This window comes from Gossypium hirsutum, chromosome A11 (genome assembly GCF_007990345.1).
Source record: "Gossypium hirsutum isolate 1008001.06 chromosome A11, Gossypium_hirsutum_v2.1, whole genome shotgun sequence".
In the NCBI taxonomy this organism is placed as follows: domain Eukaryota; kingdom Viridiplantae; phylum Streptophyta; class Magnoliopsida; order Malvales; family Malvaceae; genus Gossypium; species Gossypium hirsutum.
In genome coordinates, this window is record NC_053434.1 from 102,634,562 (window position 1) to 102,654,021 (window position 19,460).

The 19,460-nt window shown below is 32.7% G+C and overlaps 2 protein-coding genes across 2 annotated transcripts; one reads left to right on the forward strand and one right to left on the reverse strand.

Annotated features, from left to right (window-relative positions):
- Nucleotides 1–3,283: 3,283 nt before the first annotated feature.
- LOC121209836 (germin-like protein subfamily 1 member 7) lies at nucleotides 3,284–4,369 on the reverse strand. Its single transcript, XM_041081525.1, has 2 exons — nucleotides 4,111–4,369; nucleotides 3,284–3,975 (listed from the first exon to the last, which is right to left on the reverse strand). Exons 1-2 carry the CDS (start codon nucleotides 4,232–4,234, stop codon nucleotides 3,422–3,424), a joined length of 678 nt encoding a protein of 225 aa, XP_040937459.1. The 5' UTR covers nucleotides 4,235–4,369; the 3' UTR covers nucleotides 3,284–3,421.
- An 870-nt stretch (nucleotides 4,370–5,239) lies between these two features.
- On the forward strand, nucleotides 5,240–6,264 carry LOC107905097 (germin-like protein subfamily 1 member 14). Its single transcript, XM_016831672.2, has 2 exons — nucleotides 5,240–5,510; nucleotides 5,619–6,264. The coding sequence occupies exons 1-2, from the start codon at nucleotides 5,387–5,389 to the stop codon at nucleotides 6,170–6,172; spliced, it is 678 nt and encodes a 225-aa protein (XP_016687161.1). The 5' UTR covers nucleotides 5,240–5,386; the 3' UTR covers nucleotides 6,173–6,264.
- Nucleotides 6,265–19,460: the final 13,196 nt, after the last annotated feature.

Here is a 19,460-nt window from a genome sequence, read left to right on the forward strand (position 1 = left end):
CAAACAAGCTATGTAACTTAAGAGGAAAATAATAGGTAAAAATAATAAAAATGATAACAATAAAAATAAATAAGAATAATAAGAATAAGTAAAAAAGGAAACTTAATAGTAAACCGATAAATAAATAAGTAATATATAAAATAGTAAAAGAAAAATAATAATAATGTTGACAAAAAGGTAAAAAAGTGTTAATAAGGATAATAATAATAGTCATAATAAGAATATTAATATTAGTAATAATAATAATCATAATGGGAATAGAAAATAAAAATAATATAATATGATGATAGTAATAAAAGTAAAAGTGACGGTAATAACAATGGTAATAATAAATAATAATAACAATAATACAAATAATGAATGATCTAAGGTTTGAAATTATTCACAAAGATATAAATAAATAAATGATGAAATGATAATAATAAGAGTAGTGATATATAAAAAAAATAAGTGTGCTAAAATATATATATATTAAATTAGTTAGTATAAAAATAATAGCGTATAAGTAAATACAAAAGAAAGAAAATATAATAATAATAATAGTAATAATACAATAGTAATAATAATAAAAGGTATAATAATAATAACAATAATAATATAATAATAATATAAATGATAATAATAGTGATATTAGTAATAATAATAATAGAAAATAATAGTACATTAATAATAATATATGATAATAACAATAATAATATGGTAAAAAAGAAATAATATGTTAACAAAAATAATAGTAGTAATAAATATAATTAATGATAATAAAAATACATAATAATAGTAAAACAACAATAGTAATAATAATAATAATACATTAAGATATGTTAATATCATTAATATTAGTAAGTAAAAAAAAGGAATAATGATAGTGTAGTAAAAATAATAATAATATGTAAAAAGGGTAATAGTAGTAGTGATAATAAAAGGTAATAATAATAAATAAAATTAATAGTAATAATGTTAATAATAATAATAGTAATAAAACAGAGAAAAAAAGGGTAACGAAAATAATACTAACGCTGATAATAATAATAATAATAATAATATATTCATAATAATAATAATAATAGTAAAAATAATAGAGTTACTAATTTTATAGTAAAATAATCAAATAACTAAAAAAGGGATGAAATTGAAATCAAGACAGAAAGTCTGGGGAAATCTAGAAATAAAATAAAAAAAGGGATCGATTTTGAACATGCGAATAACAATGGGGACCAAAATGGGAATAATCCCAAACCTTCAAGACGCGCGTTTCATAGGGGACTAAATCGCAAACCAAAATTACAAGGTAAAATTAAAATTTTAAAAAAACTCAATTCCAAAACAATAAAATGCGGAGGGACTATTCGTGCAAATTCCCCCTTTTCCAAAAACACGCAGATCCTGCTGGCGGGTCGGGTCAACGCGCGGGTCATGAGGCAAAACGACATCGTTTTGGCATTAAGAGAGCTGACCAAAACGGCGTCGTTTCGAGTGGCTATTTAAATCAGATTTTTTTTAAAAAAATTCATTCTTTCTCCTCTTTTAAAAAAAAACCCTCTTCCCCCTTTTCTTTTTCTCTGTAGAGGCCCTTAGTCCAACGAAGGTTCCGATCGTCGGCCGTCGTGTCGGCAACCGTTCGCCGGCGCATACGGCGGTGAAAATGCCAAAAATCGCCCTTTTTCAGCGAGATCGAATGTAAGTCCCCTTTTTTTCTTTTTTACACTTTTTATATATGTATATATATATGTATATTTATATTTATATAAAAAAGATTCAAAAGAAGGAAAGAAAAAAAATGAAGAAGATGGAAAAGAACCTTTCTCACACTGTTTATTGATATTCTTTTGTGGTTTTCTTGTTTGTCTGTTTGGATCTATTTCGGATTGTATTAATCTCTCTTTTTTTGTTCTATTTCATGTTTTTTTTAAAAAATTACATTCGGTTTTCTTGGCTTTTACAAAAATATTAAAAATACATGCTTGTCACTTTTGTTTTAACTCTTGCAGGTGCAAGTGGAAGAGCAGGTGGCGGTGGATGTGACCATGGCAGACCCGGGCAGGTGGTGGTGGCAGATGGACAGAAGGTAGGGGTGGCACACCTAAGGGCTACGGTTTTTTGGAGGAGTTTAGGATAGTGGGCTAGGGTTAGGTTAGGTTTGCGTTTAGTTTAGTGGGTATTGGCTTGGTTTGTATCTGGGCCAAAATTGGGCCTCAACATCATTAATCCAATTTTTTCCCAATGACTAGAAATTGCATGACTGAAGAAAAAAAAAACAATGGAGTTATCGGTCGATATCTCACCCAAACATGAAACAATGTCCAAAGGGAACCGGGATGGATTTGAAAGTTTTCATACTCCTATCATAGGTCACAAGCTCAATGGAAACAACTATATTCTACATTCCCAATCAATTAAAATGTTCATTTGCGGTCGAGGAAAAATATTTTTAGCTGAATAACATTTTTTATATGCTTTTGTGCCCCTTATTTATTGTATAAAATGTTCTTAGCCTTTCAAAGAAAGAAAATTAAAGTAAAATTTTGTCAGAAATACCTGATAAGCAATCTGGACTTGCAGGTTGTGATATGAAATGCTTTGCTCAATAACTTTCAACATATCATTCACTAGATGTATGTTTTTCAAAGCACAAGATCTTGGGACACAGATAAACCACCTTCACGCCTGGATAATTTGAACCTCAATACCCTTGTCTAACCATTCCTTCATCCCTCTCGACAATTCCTTGTGTCTTGAATATGATATTATACATCTTGAATGTGCAGGAAACTGGTTATATATATATATAAAAGAAATAACTTAGAGAGACATAACAAACCAATTTTTATATTATTCAACTTATTCATGTGTTTCGCTTTATTCTAAGTTAAAATGTCTAGCCATTTGATTGTGAAAGCACATCTTTGTTGATGATAAATAGAATAGAGATAGGCTAGTTGGAACCATAAAAAACTTCAATTCTATTTAGATATCGAAAAAAACTTAATAGATTAATAAATATAATTAATTAAGCAATTTCAATTTAATAAGAATTTTGATTTTAATGGCAATAAAAACAATATAAATTTTATTTTAATAAAAAAATTAAATAATTTAAATTTTATCATAAACTAACTTTTTTAAGTCCATAAGAAATCAACTCGTTCTATCAATTTAATATAAGAATTCAATGGTAGTGATTCATTCATATCCCTAAACGAAGGTCTGAAATCCAAACTTCAAACTAAAAATAAATTGTAATTGCAAGACTCCATATGGTATGACAAAATAATATTACGACAGGTTACAATAAGCTAAGGTACATGAGAAACCTCTTTTATCTTTTTTATTTTTCTTTCAACTAAATTCAACGTCAAAAATAAGTTAAACATCATCCAAACAATTAGCTACTAAGTAAGGTTCATGGGGTTTAGAAGTATCCCTAGTTGTTGTCCCACCAGAACCGGGACTGAAGTTGTTTAACGATATTTTGATCCAGCTGGAAGGCCTTGGCAAGAACATCAGGATTGATGGCCGGGTCAGAGCCAAACACTGCATTTGCAATGGTGATCACCCCTGGGTTTTGGCTACTGAGAGCAGCAAAGGCAACCGCATTCGTACTCCCTATGTTGAACTGGAAGTGAATCATACCTTCGGGGAAAACGAATACATCTCCGGGGTAAAGGACTTTGGTGAAGAGACGGTTATCCGTGTTCGATGTGACAAAGCCGACGGATAGTGTGCCCTCCACAACGACTAGAATTTCGGTGGCACGAGGGTGAGTGTGAGGAGGGTTTAGGCCACCGTAAGGTGCATAGTCAATTCGAACAAGAGATATGCCGAGAGTGTTAAGTCCAGGTATTTGTTGAACATTGGCTGGAGTGACCATTGATCCTACTTGGTTTGATGTATTTCCAGGAATGTTGAGGCCAGGCAAGAAGAAGTCTTTTGCGGTTGCAAGCTTGGGGTCCTTGCAGAACTTGCCATTAACGAAAACTGCATAAATGGAAAGAAAAGAGTTTACTACTTGGAAACTTGTCCAATACTTGTACTTGCTATATTTCTCCACTTTTCAGAGTTAAAAACGAATATATCGCAAAGATGAAATTTCAAAGAATTATAAGAACACACCACCGTCTTTAGTATCATTAATTGCTACACAGAAATCCTGAAGAGGGCCGGGATCTGAAGCTGAGACAAGTTTGGAAGCCAAAGCCAAGAGGACAAATGCTACAAGGAATTGAACACCTTTCATTGTTGTAAGCAACAGTCCTGAACCTGATCAAATTGAGCTTCTAGGATTTGTTGCTTTTTGAGGGGTGAGAAATCTGGTTTCAAAGCATGTCCATTTATAGATAGTAGTCACTGAACAGGTCCATTGTCATTTTATTTCTTTAACAATTCCATTTAAAAAAGGAAAATAAAAAAAAGAGGTTTGCCAAGTCTGAAGTGATTACTGGTTTTTAAAGAAATCTGAAGGAATCATTCTTCAACTACTCTACACCTTCAACCTCGTCGAACTGGTCGTTTTTACATACCCAATGTACTACTCTACTGACTTTGAATGTGTATATATATAAAAATATATAATATATATACACAATTGATTAGCCTCTAGCAGTATTTCAAAGTTGCAGTGCTCCTATATATCCATAGAACGGTGAAAACTATATGCAGATTACATTTAATGCAACCGGGCTTTCATGAAGATGTCCATGCACGTGTATATTCAGAGAGATATAAAACCACAAGTATTGAATCACTCCAAGGCGCTTTTCTTGCAAATACTTCTTACTTAATCAAGCAATTTTATTTGAATTAATTAATAGATGTTGAAGCTGGTTAATAAGCCGGCCTGGAAAAACAGTTTCTCTAATTTTTTTAAAAAATAAAATAAAATTGAGATCACTAATTTCAAAAGGAGATGATAATGAGGGAAAAAGATCATGTCAAAGGTTTCAATAGTTAATCTCCCTCAACCCACAATGGCAGTCTCTTTCACACTTTAACCAAGCCCAGCTGCTGGCACTTTATGTTTAAACACTGCCAAATGGCAAAATGTTTCCAACTTGGATTATTGTTAACATTATTTTCATTGTAACTTGCATGAACAGGGTGGCCTGCCCGCCGCCTTAGCAACCTTGGATCTCCTAAAGTCAACGTTCGAATGGACCAAGTTGTATTAAGTAATACAAAAGACATAATTTAATTACAGATTTGACTACTTCCATGACAATGATACTGATGTAAGCATTGGAAGTGGGAAGAGACAAGGGTAGTAGTTGAAGAACAATTCATCAGAAATGGAAAAACATAGACTAGCTCAAAGACTGTAATATATAAATAGTCATGTTCTGCAGCAGAGTTCCTCATCCTCTCCAAAGCAATCAAAATTCCATTTATCACAATGAAAACTGCCCATTTCATCCTAATATTTTGTCTCTTGGCTCTGGCTTCCCCATTTGCCTATGCATCTGATCCTAGTCCTCTCCAAGATTTCTGCGTAGCCATCAATGACCCCAAGGATGCTGGTAAGTTTTGTTTTTATCTCTTCTTAAACTTGACCTTCAAATAAAACATTCTACAACCTCTTCATGGCATGGTACATGAAATTATAACATTCTTCTTCTCGTCTCCAGTGTTTGTTAATGGGAAGTTCTGCAAGGACCCAAAGCTTGCTAAAGCGCAAGACTTTTACTATTCAGGGCTCAACATCCCCATAAACACATCAAATCCAGTGGGATCGACTGTTACTCCAGTTAATGTTGCTCAAATACCAGGGCTTAACACTCTTGGTATCTCATTGGTTCGAATTGATTACGCACCAAATGGTGGCCTAAACCCCCCTCATACTCACCCTCGTGCCACCGAAATCCTAGTCGTTGTGGAGGGCACACTCTACGTTGGCTTCGTGACATCCAACACCGATAATCGTCTCATTACCAAGGTCTTATACCCTGGAGATGTATTTGTTTTCCCAATTGGTCTCATTCACTTTCAATTCAATGTGGGGAAAACCAATGCCGTTGCCTTCGCTGCTTTGAGTAGCCAGAATCCTGGTGTTATTACCGTAGTCAATGCAGTGTTTGGATCAAATCCACCCATCAATCCCGATGTTCTCGTCAAGGCTTTCCAATTGGACAAGAATGTGGTGAAAAATCTTCAGTCAAAATTCTGGTGGGCTAACAATTAGGGCGCCCAAATATAATTCAATTTGGATTCAAATTCACAATTTGTTTGAAATAATCTTTGACTTGTTTCCTTTTCTACAATAATAATTTTTTTTTTGGAAAGAATAAATATAAAAATTATTTTCTTATGTTGCTGTAAGCTTCTTTGTTAAGTAATGAACTTTATTGTTTTCGTTATTGCTATTTTTACTTACTTTTTTTTTTGTTTGATTAATAATTTATTTTCATTTTTCATTTTTTTATGGTAGTACTGTAGATTCAATGCATTTTAAATATAAAAAATTCAAAAAAAAAACCTCTTTCAAATGATGTTAAATATAAAAAATTTAAAATTTAATGTTATCTAAATTGGACTGGACTGAATGATCGGAGTGGGAACCGGTTGGGTATTAGGCTGACAAGACGTAAAAAATCAGTTGACTTAAAATTGGTATAGACTGCTTGAACTGAGCTAAAAAATGGTTTGAACTGATTTCTAATTGATCTAGGCAATTGATTTCCAGAACAACTAATCCAATCGATTCAAAGCAAATAAATTATTGAAAAATAAAAAAAAAATTATAAAAAACGAATTAACCTCCAGTTCAGCTGATTTTTTAGCCCGGTTTAGCCAGTTCATACTAACTTGCAGGTCAACTAATTTTTTACATCTCATCAGATCGATACCCTAACTAGTTCTTGACCCAATCGATCTGGTCCAGTTTAAATAGCATTAAATTTTAGCATTTCTTATGTTTTTAAAATAGTTTTAAAACATCTTTTTATCTTTTATTTTTAAATATATTTTTTAACTTATATATATATTATGTTTTTACCTTAATGATTTGACTTGTTCTTTTCTTGTGTTTGAAGCTATATTTATTATGTACCCATATGCCACTTAAGAGGAAATTAAAATTGTTGAGCACTTTAGCGACAACCATTCCTTAGCTGACTCAACTATAGGAACATAAGCAAGTATGAGCATTAATTGGTGCAAGAAGTTTCTATTTGGAGTGCAAGGTTAGGTCAATCCTGCATGAAGTTCGACTATAGGAACATAAGCAAGTAATGTTTTTTTTTTCCTTTAAATATACAATTTTTTCGTTGAAAGGTAATTTTCTTAATTATCATATCCTACTCCACAAATCAAACAATGCAGTTCGACACACCTTAAAAAAGCAACATTGAATTACATAAACCAGATTATAATAGATTACATGAACAATAAAAGAACCACTCCATCACTACTAGAAACTAGAAAACATGACAACCCTAAAGCATGTTGCTTTTGCCAAAGAGTGAGCTATCTCATTAGCCACTCAAAACACCATAGAAAAAGCCACTTCTCCAATCTTATTCAATGACCAGTTTTATCATACTTTTTCAGTTTTAGTTAAGGGCACATTTAACGGTCACAATTTTAGCATTTTTAGAATCTTGAAATCCTATCAACCCTACAATCATAATGCAACACACCCCCTCAACCTGAAGTCCCTAGTTTCTCAAAAGTGGAATCGTCAACATTAAACTTCTAAGCTCCTTTTACATGGGATCCCATCGAACATTGAAATTGCTTTAACAAACAACAACATTAGACACATATGATTGAGTCATCCTTGCAAGTCCACTCATTAATGAAAACCCCTTCCTTAACTGCCTTTAGCCAATGGTAAGCCATCGTTCTAGCTAGAAATTTAAAAATCAAAGAATATGAAAAAAAATTATTTTTTTTAAAAAAAATTTTATATACTTTTAAAGGGTAAAAACCAAATTGACAAAAAAAATTGTAAATGTTGATGTCTAAAAAAGTTATTTTACATTTGACAATGTTAACTTTAACGGGAAAATTAAAAAAAGGGACTAAAATTTTTAAATAAAAAAGCACGAAAATTTAAAATATAGGGACTATATTTTAAAATTTGAAAGAGTACAAGAACCTTTGACATATTTAAATTTAAATATTAGAAAGGGAATTACGAATAGATATAAAATGCTAATGTAATTAGATAAAATTGTAAAGGACGTCCAAACATACCTAACCACTTTGATTTAATCCAGAATTGGAATATATCATATACCTAATCACTTGATTTTGACTGTGTAAAGTCTGTATATTCGATTTTGGACAACATTGGATAAGCCTACACCAAATTTACCACTTTCTTAATATATCAAACTCTTTGCTATTGCATCATATCGTACCTGTTAGTTCATGGCGTTGCTGACTAGCAATAAACTTGTATTAAACAAAGCGGTGTGATCACTCAAACTAATATGATTCGAAGTCTGTGAGGTAACTAAAGCCTTGAAGTTTACTTTTCTGTACTAGGAAAAATTCAAGCCATTAATTAGGCTTAAAAATAATTTATTACAAAGTTGGCAACGAATTGGATCAGTGATTAATTCAAAGCTCATTTTTGGGTAATTGAAGTGATCAACAGACTTGGAAAGTTTTGCTCTTGCATGCATGCTTCATTGAACTTGCAAGAAATTGACAATGTTGTGGATATGATAAGCACAGATGTCAGAACAAATGAACATGCCAGAACAGACTATGTTAACTGTGATCGTATAACATGTTGATTACAGACGAAATCAGAAGCCTTTAATCAAGCTTAAGTTTTTGTCTCCATAGCATTTCCTTGATCATGCTAACTAAAAGAATGACCGAGTTTAGTTTTACATACAAAACTATCGGCTGCTTGCAACAACTCCATATCTAAATTAAATTATCCCCACTATCTAAATAAAAAATTACATATATATATTTGTTTGCCTAAGGCCAGATGGAATTATTTTTGAGTTCATATTTGATACAATATATATATTTGAAAGAAGTATTTTACAAGAAAACTTTCTTGTCACTAGCAAATTATAAGATAATAATGTACTTTCAGCACCTCCTTTTCCCCATCAACTTTAGTCTGAGAAGGAAAAGTCTTTTGAAGTTGGCCAGCATCTGACACTAAGACCAGCAAGCAGCAGACCATGCAGCTCGAGCCTAGCAAATGCAGCTGAAGAAACTGTTTCATTTTGTTCATTTTGCTACTCTAAGTAGTTGTTATGTAATTTAGTTTGATTTCAACTTGTTGCTGATGTATTTGATGTGTTTAGGTAGTGATTGAGTTGAAAATCAGCTTTGTTTATATGAACAAGTTAGTTTAACAAGTTTCAATGTATTTTTAGTGGAGTTAGGTAGATGTTTAGGTAAATTTGACTTGTAATGATCAACCTATGTCTTGTTTATGTAATGGCTTCATGCCAAAGTTTTCTTTTTGAATGAAATTATCAGATTTTGTTTCCATATTCTCCATTGTTAATTGTTTTTAAATTTCTTTCTTGAATTTTGCTTGTTTGTTCACCAAGCATCGAGCCTTCCTGCTCAAGTCTTTTAGTTCAAAACTTGTTTCTCTTTGCTCTCAACACCAACAATTGGTATCTAGAGCTATAATCTTAGTGGACCTGTAGTAATGTAACCTCAAATCGATGGCTTCATCAGGCTTCTCACTAGCAGCACCACCAGTCTTCAATGGAGAGGGCTATTACATTTGGGTGGTCAAAATGAGGACCTACCAGCAGGCATTTGACCTATAGGAGGTGGTCAACTCAGATGTTGAATCAGCACCATTGAGAGCCAATCCAACAGTGGCTCAAATCAGGCAACATGCTGATGAAAGGACCAAAAGGCACAAAGCCATGTCCTGCATTCAGAATTGTGTGTCAAATGTGATCTTCACAAGGATCATGGCCTGTGAGACACCAAAATAGGCCTGGGACAGACTGAAGGAGAAGTTTCAAGGGACTAAGAGAACAAGGCAGCAACAGCTATTGAACTTGAGAAGGGACTTTGAGAACTTAAAGATGAAAGAGGAAGAAACTATCAAGCAGTATTCAGACAGAATTATGGTTGTGGTTAACAGCATAAGGCTCCTTGGAGAGCAGTTCAATAAAGCAACAATAGTGGAGAAAGTGCTTTCAACCTTACTTGAGAGGTATGAGGCAAAAATATCCTCCCTCGGGGACTCAAAGGACTTGACCACCATCTCCTTGACAGAGCTGATCAATGCTCTCTATGCACAAGAGCAAAGAAGAGCCAGTAGATTGGAGGAGCATCAAGAGGGTGACCACCACTGCCTACAAAGGCAAGAAGACTTGGAGAGATAAGCCTAAGTCAAATGCTCCAGGAAGATAGGATAGACCTTGTAGACATTGCAAAAGGCCTGGTCATCCAGAGGCCAAATGCTGGTTTAGGCCAGATGCTCAATGCCAATATTGCAAAAAAATGGGGCATGTTGAAAGAGTTTGCGAAAGCAGACCAATACAGAACCAATCACGGCAACAAAAGGCTGAGGCTCGAGTAGCTGAAGAAGGCAGTGACCATGAGGAGCAGGTCTTTGTAGTTTCTTGCTCATCTGCACAGGTAAAAGTTTCAGATGGATGGCTCCTAGACAGTGGCTACACCAACCACATGACACCAGATGCTGCCATCTTCAAGTCTTTAGACAGAAGTTGTAAAACCAAAGTGAAGGTTTGGAATGGTCATTTCATTAAGGCAGAAAGCAAGGGAGATGTCTTGATTAGGACTCCCACAAGTAACAAGCTCATCTCAAATGTGTTGCTAGTTTCTGAAATTGACAGAAATCTCCTTAGTATAGCTCAACTGCTGGAGAAGGGCTATTTTGTTGAATTTAAAGGCAAGGAATGCCAAATTAGTGACTCGAATGGATCAAGACTTATGTCAGTCACCATGGCTGATAAGAGCTTTGTTGTGGATTGGAGAAATGACTTAGACTCAGCTTACACTACTTCATTTGAGGAATCCAAGCTTTAGCACCAAAGGCTTGGTCATGCCAACTACAGATCGATGGACCAGCTAACCAAACAGGATCTGGTTGAAAATTTCATCAACACAGTTGAGAAAGAGGATGTTTATGAGACATGTCAACTTGGAAACAAAGCCAGGCTGCCATTTCCTTCAAACAAGGCCTGAAAAGCCTCTGAAAGGCTGCAGCTAGTGCACACTGATGTGTGTGGCCCTATGAAGATTGAATCACTGAATGGAAGCAAGTACTTCATCTTGTTTATTGATGATCACACCAGATTTGGCTGGATTTTCTTTTTGAAGCATAAATCAGAGGTGGCCTCAGTGTTTTGAAAGTTCAAGGCTGCTGCAGAGACTGAAACAGGCTGCAAACTAAAGACCCTAAGGTCTGACAATGGAACTAAGTACACCTCAGCTCAATTTCAAGCATTTTGTGAAGATGCAGGCATCAAACATTAGCTCACCAACACTTATACACCTTAACAGAATGGTGTTAGTAAAAGAAAGAATAGAAGCCTAATGGATATGGCCAGGTGCCTACTGTTTGAGAAGAATTTGCCAAAAAGCTTGTGGGCAGAGGTAGTTAACACTGTTGTGTACATCCAAAACAGGCTCCCAACTAAGGCTTCAGCTCACAAAACACCATTTCAAGCCTGGTTCAGGTTCAAACCTTCATTGGCTCACCTGAGAGTCTTTGGTTGCTTGTGTTATGCACAAGTACTAGCTGTAAAAAGAGGCAAGCTGGATAAGAAAGCTCAAGCAGGCATTCTGATGGGCTATAGCTCAGTTAAAAAAGGCTATAGGCTCTTGGATCCTTCAACAAATAAGGTGCTTGTAAGGAGAGATGTAGTGTTCAATGAAAAAGTAAGATGGAATTGGGATAAGAATAAGCCAGACGCCAATTCTAAAGAACTCATAGCAGGTCAGATTGAACCTGATCAAGTTGGTCCAGAAATGGACTTTGATGATGAGCCAGTCAGGGGACCAAGACCCTTGGCAGAGATTTATGAAATGGCTCAAGTGGCCATAGTGGAGCCAACCTATTTTAAAGATGCTGAAGCACATAAAGAATGGAAACAGCCAATGGTTAATGAGATTGCCATGATTGAAAAGAACCAGACATGGGAATTGGTTGAAAGACCAGTTAATAGGAAGGTCATTAGGGTAAAATGTTCTATCGAGCCAAACACAATGTAGATGGGAGTTTGAACAAGCTAAAGGCCAGGCTAGTTGTGAAGGGTTTTAGCCAAAAGTATGGCCTGGATTACTTGGAAACTTTTGCACCAGTAGCCAGGCTAGACACCATCAAGCTACTGGTTGCCTTAGCAGCTCAAATGGAGTGGAAAATCCATCAGCTTGATGTGAAGTCTGCTTTTCTTAATGATTTTCTTGAAGAAGAAATCTATGTTAAGCAACCTCAAGGATTCAAAGTGAAAGACAAGAAAGACATGGTCTACAGGCTCAAGAAAGCCTTATATGGCTTAAAACAGGCACCAAGGGCCTGGTATAATAGAATTGATAGCTATTGCTCAGCCTGGGATTTCAAAGAAGCTCCAGTGAGCCAACTTTGTATGTTAAGAAGGAAGGAGCTGTAACACAACTCATTGTGTCTCTATATGTTGATGATATTTTGGTTACAGGAGGAGATCAAAAGATGGTGGTTGATTTCAAAGCCAAAATGAAGAACATGTTTGAGATGTCTGACTTAGGCCAAATGACATATTTCCTAGTAATGGAAGTGTTCCAAACTAAAAATAGAATCTTCTTCGGACAGAAAACTTTTGCTGCAAAGATCCTAAGCAAGTTTTCCATGGAGAATTGCAAGGCAACAAGTACACCTGTGGCTGTTGGAACAAAGCTGTCGAGCAAAGAGGATGATAAAAGGGTTAGTGAGACCATCTACAAAAGCTTAATAGGTTGTTTGTTATATTTGACTACAACAAGGCCAAACATTAAGTATTCTGTCAGTTTTCTCTCAAGGTTTATGAATTGTTGCAATGAGGAGCATTTTCGAGCAGCAAAAAGAGTACTCAGATACATCAAAGGTACCCTGAGTTATGGCTTGTTGTATAGCACGATTGATAGGCTAAGGCTAGTTGGCTATACTGATTGTGACTGGGCAGGCTCAAAGGATGACATGAAGAGCACTTCAGGGTATGCCTTCACCTTTGGCTCAGTAATTTTTTGTTGGAGTTCAAAGAAGCAAAATGTGGTTGCACAGTCAACTGCTGAAGCTGAATATGTAGCAGCTGCTGGGGCTGTAAATCAAGCCATATGGCTGAGAAAAATCTTGACAGATTTAAATTTATACCAGGATGAAGCAACAGAGATTTATTGTGACAACCAATCTACTGTTACAATTGCAAAGAATCCAGTTTTTCATGGTAGGACAAAACATTTCAGCATTAAGCTTCATGTTGTCAGAGAAATGGAGCAAGCACATGATGTGAAACTGATTCATTGCAGTTCAGAGGAGCAACTTGCTGATATTTTTACAAAAGCCCTTAGTATGACACGATTCCTTCATTTGAGAGCTGAAATGGGAGTATGTAACATGCTAGCCAAGGAGGAGTGTTGAAGTTGGCCATCATGTGACACTAAGACCAGCAAGCAGCAGACCATGCAGCTCGAGCCTAGCAGATGCAGCTGAAGAAACTGTTTCATTTTGTTCATTTTGCTACTGTAAGTAGTTGTTATGTAATTTAGTTTGATTTCAGCTTGTTGTTGATGTATTTGATATGTTTAGGTAGTGATTGAGTTGAAAATCAGCTTTGTTTATATGAACAAGTTAGTATAACAAGTTTCAATGTATTTTTAGTAGAGTTAGGTAGATGTTTAGGTAAATTTGACTTGTAATGATCAGCCTATGTCTTATATATGTAATGGCTTCATGCCAAAGTTTTTGAATGAAATTATCAAATTTCTTTCCATATTCTCTATTGTTCATTTTTTAAAATTTTTTTACTTGAATTCTGCTTTTTTGTTTACCAAGCATCGAGCTTTCCTGCTCAAGTCTTTTAGTTCAAAACTTGTTTCTCTTTGCTCTCAACGCCAACAAAGTCAAAGCCTGGATAAGAAAATGTTTAGAACTGTGAGTGAATTAAGACCAGTTCCACGACATATATTGAAATGATGTACGAGGAGAACAAAACTAGAAAGTGTAGTGGTTGAAGAATGATTCACCTCCTAATAAGAAATAGCTAATTGTGAAGGCAAATGCCTAGTCTTCACGTACTTGATGAAAGGAAAATTAGGATGAGTTCTTTTGTTTCAATGCCTATATATAGACCTATTTTCCATGCAGGATTTCCTACCCCTCTCCCAATTGGTTGTTAGAATTTTAAATAGTATCTAATATAAAATTAGAACCATAAACCAGGATCTATCATGTCAAATCATCAAGAATAAATAAATAACAAAACTAGATGCGGAAGCGTACCTGAATCTATAGATTCCCTAAAACTTTCTGGATCTTGGGGATTTGATCTTCCAAATTAGCACACAAGAAATTCAGAGAATATCTGCTCTTTCTTTCCTAATGATGGGATATTAGAAAAGATATCTTGTGTATAATTTGGGGACCATAGCCCTAATATTTATAACCCTGGTATATTAGTTCTAATCAAATTCTAATTAGCTCATCATTAATTAAAATTTGATTAGAAGAGTATCTACACATATTTGACCCATACTTTATTTCATAATTAAAAGCCCAATAAAATTCTAACCAAATTAGATCACTTTTAATTTGGGCTAACCTATCATGATAGTAAATAATAACATGTAATTATTCTTATTATATATGTGATGTCCAAATTTTCCAACAATCTCCCACTTGGACCACATATATATACTAATTACTTTATAATTACATGTCATTATATAACCTTATGAACTCAAAATTTTACTATCATATCCAAAAGGTATTCTGAACAATCTCGTCCATTAATTATGTTAACATAGTACCAAGGCGACTTTCGTTACATATATTGTAACTAAATCCATCCATGATCACATATATTAACACAACCAAATGACATAGGTCAAGTATGGATGTGTAGCATGGAAATTACATGCAATATGATCTAAACATGTCTATTTCCAACTGGTCCTCCTTAGTGAGATCAAACCTTACCAAAATCAGAGTGTGAATAAACCAAATAAACTTTATTTCTGTAGAAAATAAACTTATTATCTTTAAACTGAAATAACTGAAAATGTGTCTATAACATAAAAGCATTTAAAAATACAAACTCCCACTAAAACCAAATATCCTTTAAATGACATTACACCCATATGAGCAATATGCTCTTATAAAACCTTAGGTGTAGTTCCTTAGTAAACAGATCCGCAATCATGGAGTTTGTCCTAATATGCTTTATAAGTACCTAACCACTTTGAACTTTTACTTTAACAACCAGGAACTTAAAGTCTATGTGTTTTGACTTTAATGTGCTTCCGTTGCTATTGGAATAAAAGGCTGCAATTTATTTTCACAATTTGCACCTTAGTGATAAAATCTTGTATCCATATTCCATCAAAATCGGAGTTTATATACCTGATGATCTCTAACTAATTAGATATCCGATATGTGAGCCTGTAATCTTTAGTTCTCCAAAAATAGCTTATAACCCTTTTGGATGCTATCCAATGGTCCAAACTAGGATTGCTTAAAATATCTTCCTAACATCCCAATAATATACACAATATTCCAATGTATACAAACCTGAATGTTCATTAGATTTTCCATTGCTAAAATGTAAAAAATCTTATGCATTTTTGTAATCTCAAAATCATTCTTAGGGCATTGATTGAGGCTATACTTATTATTGACAAGCATTATGTCATTAACATATAAAACCAAATATAGTACCTTACTCCCACTAAACTTATGGTATATACAATTATCAACAAAATTCATCTCTAAACCGAATAAGATAATCATTTTGTAAAATTTGTAATATTATTGACGAGAAGTTTCCTTAAGCCCATAGATAAAGTTCTTTGCAAATCATTAACTTTGCATCATTAGACACAAAGCTTTCTAATTGCACCATATAAATGTATGATCAATGTTACCATTGAGAAACCATTAACTTAATATTCATCTAATGTAGCTTAATATCAAAATATTCCACTAAAGCCATTATAACACTTTCCCTAGTGGACATTTTTAATAACATTCATTCTTGAGGTTGTTTAGTTTGTTCTTTTGGAACAATTACCTCATCTTGAATAGGGAGTTTTTTAACATTATCTTATTGAGGTTCTAGATTCACTTCTTAATCAATGATAGGTATGAGAACCTAAACATCATCAAAAGTGATAGTAGGAACTGAGTTAAAATTCAATTCCTCCTTAAAAATAATGTCTCTAACATTATTTCTCCCTCCAAACTCAACATCCTAAAAGAATGTTGCAATTTTCATCTAAAAAAAAATATTCCTAATTGTGGGATCGTAAAATTCATAGCCCTTAGATCGCTCAGTATTTCCTTGACCATTATACTTTATAGACATCAAAGAAGTTAGAAATGATGTCATTTCAACCTTATCATTTTTAGCAAAACGTTTCTTAATTTTGTCAAGGAAACCTTGGCCTGAGTAATCTTTTCAAATTCTCTGCCCTTAAAGGCTTCTAAAATGCTGTGCTCCATGATCATTAGACTCATGCAATTTAAACGATTCCACCTCTCAAAATCCCTTTTAACATAGGGGGTGTTTTCCGCAGTGAGAGGTGCAAGTTGTTCTTCCCTTAGTGCAAGGTCTATGTCCATACAGCCAAGCACTGTAAGTAAATGACTTTTTCATTCCTTAAAATTAGTCCCATTAAGCATGGGTATAGAATTTATATTAGCGGATATTGTGGCAGTAGAATATGAATTAGCTGAATATAGAACAAAAAGTAAATAAAAAGCTCACATCAATATTCATAAGTAAACAATAATTTCAAGATAATGACTAATCCCATCTCAAGATACCAAACACAACATTAATATCAAGTCTTTGAACAGTAATATGAACAGTAAGCAGTACTCTTGTTGTAGTAATCAAACATTGACAATAAACTATATCAAACAATGAATTAATCTTTGGATAACTTATTGCTCACATAAAATACCTTATAATTGTCACACTTTTATCACCACAGATGTCGTTGTAATTCTGCCAAATATTAACTTACCTTTGGGTCAGTTAATAAACGCATGAATCACAAAAACATATAACCATCTTAATATTTGAAATAAACTAATCTACAACATTTTGCTTTAACTAATTTATTTAAAATATTAGACATCCTTAATTAAAAAGCCAAAATCTGAATTTATTTGTTTCAAAATATTTACCTTAATTTCATATTTCAATCAAATTAAAAGATAATAATATATATTTATCCCAAAACAACATACAATGATGTTGGCAAATATAATAATAGTTGAATAAATCTTAAGCCATAAACAACCTCACATAAGACTTCAAATTTAAACCAAAATAATTTAAATAAAGGTAAACCTCATCTTAAAATATCAGACACTCCATTAATATTTCATCTTTGGAAAAAATATTAACTTGTAAGTGATATCTTGATGTAGTAATCAAACATTGATAATTAGAATATGTCGAACAATAAATCTTCCTTTGAGCCAATTTATTACTCACATGTAAAACCGAATAATCGTCACATGTTTATCACCATAGTTGTACATGTAATATTATTAACCTTCATTTGGGCCGATCAATATCAACATAACTTAAGTTACATGCACACAAACTTTTATATTTTAAAACAAAATAATTTATACAAAGAAATCACTTTGGTGACTTTTTGCTTCAATTAAGTTATTTTAAAATATATATAAACATACCAATATTCAAATTTAAATTTCCCCAATAATCAAATGTCAAAACTATTTTTTTAATTACTTTATAGACTTTGAAATAACCCAAAATAAAGTTGTTTTAATAATGCAATAAAAAATCGAAAACCTTAAATTTTTTGACTATTTTTTTTTGTTCCAAAATCATATATATCAAAACCAAACAAAAATAATGTAGTGGTTCAAAGCCAAATAATTAACAAGCACATGTATTCATAATTTTGGCATGGATAAAAATACCAAAGCAATTCATGCATATACATGTATTCATAATCAAATAGAAAAACTTACCCTGAATTTACCATGTAAATCAAAAGTTGTATTTATGATTAAACAGGTATTCACATAAATACTTGAAAAATATTTTCAAGCCAATAAATCTCAAAAAACAAAATCATAATAGTTGGCATATCCCACAATTCATACAATAAACCATATCATCATAATTTAGCTAAATATTTGGAACCATAAGATGCCAAAACCTAAGATTATATAACCAAATTTTAAAATCAAAATATTTAAATATGTATATAGTTGACATGAATTTGCACCAAAGCACCCATAAAAATGAATATAAAACCATAACAATTTTTTTTTAGCTTCAATGATATCCATCAAAACTTAATTTCACCAATTAAACTATAAAAGATATCTTATTGAATAATGGTTATAAACACCTGTTCACACAAACTATAATCATGCATTAATCCTCAAAATCATTGATATGCATATAATATATATACACACACAAATATAAAAATAATATTGGCTTGCCTTACATATTTCATGTAAACTCAAATTTATATTCATGACTAAAGACATTATCATAAAACTTCTTTATACGCACAAATACTTAAAAAAAATCCATAACCACAAAATATAAGAAGAATCCCAAATTATATAAAAGTCTTTATATGCACAACTATCTATGAAAATTCATAGCCATCATATTTTAAAAAAGAATAATCCCAAATATTTTAATTTTAGTCAGATTCCATAAAGACTAAAACTTACATAAAATAATTTTAAAGTATGAATTGAATTCAATGGTGAATATAATTCATCATAAATAAAGACAAAGGATGATGATTCCATATATATTCAACTACGAACAGAAAATTTAAAACAAATAGTACGAAAAAAAATATCTTACCAACATTCATTTATTCGATTATCAACTGAATTAACTTTCAAAACCAATTATACAACCCAATTGGAATTCTTTAATTGCAAAAAATTTGTAAGTCTGTAATTTTAATTTAATAATGACTTTAACCAAAATTTATAAAATAATTGTGTGACAAGAAGATAAAGAAATCTCACAAATCAATTTTTATCAATTGATTATAAATAAATAAATAAACATTCATCTTTCGAATAGCATATGCAAATATTAAACTAGATTATATTTATAAAACCTTAAAACTTTATTTAAAGAATCAAAACCCTAGAATTTATCAAGAATCTCAAAGATTCAACTAATATATAACTAAAATATCAAAATCATAAAATTAAAAAAGAAAAAGGAATCAATCCAAAATTAATAAATAATCAATTCATTCTCAATGATTTAACATGACAAAGCTCGGATGCCACTTGTTAGAATTTT

Excerpts from the sequence above, each read along its gene's own strand:
- LOC121209836 (XM_041081525.1), bottom strand. The coding sequence starts at position 4,234 with ATGAAAGGTGTTCAATTCCTTGTAGCATTTGTCCTCTTGGCTTTGGCT. Across the intron at positions 3,976-4,110 it reads TAATGATACTAAAGACGGTG|TTTTCGTTAATGGCAAGTTC; the intron begins GTGTGTTCTTAT and ends CCATTTATGCAG.
- LOC107905097 (XM_016831672.2), top strand. The coding sequence starts at position 5,387 with ATGAAAACTGCCCATTTCATCCTAATATTTTGTCTCTTGGCTCTGGCT. Across the intron at positions 5,511-5,618 it reads CAATGACCCCAAGGATGCTG|TGTTTGTTAATGGGAAGTTC; the intron begins GTAAGTTTTGTT and ends TCTCGTCTCCAG.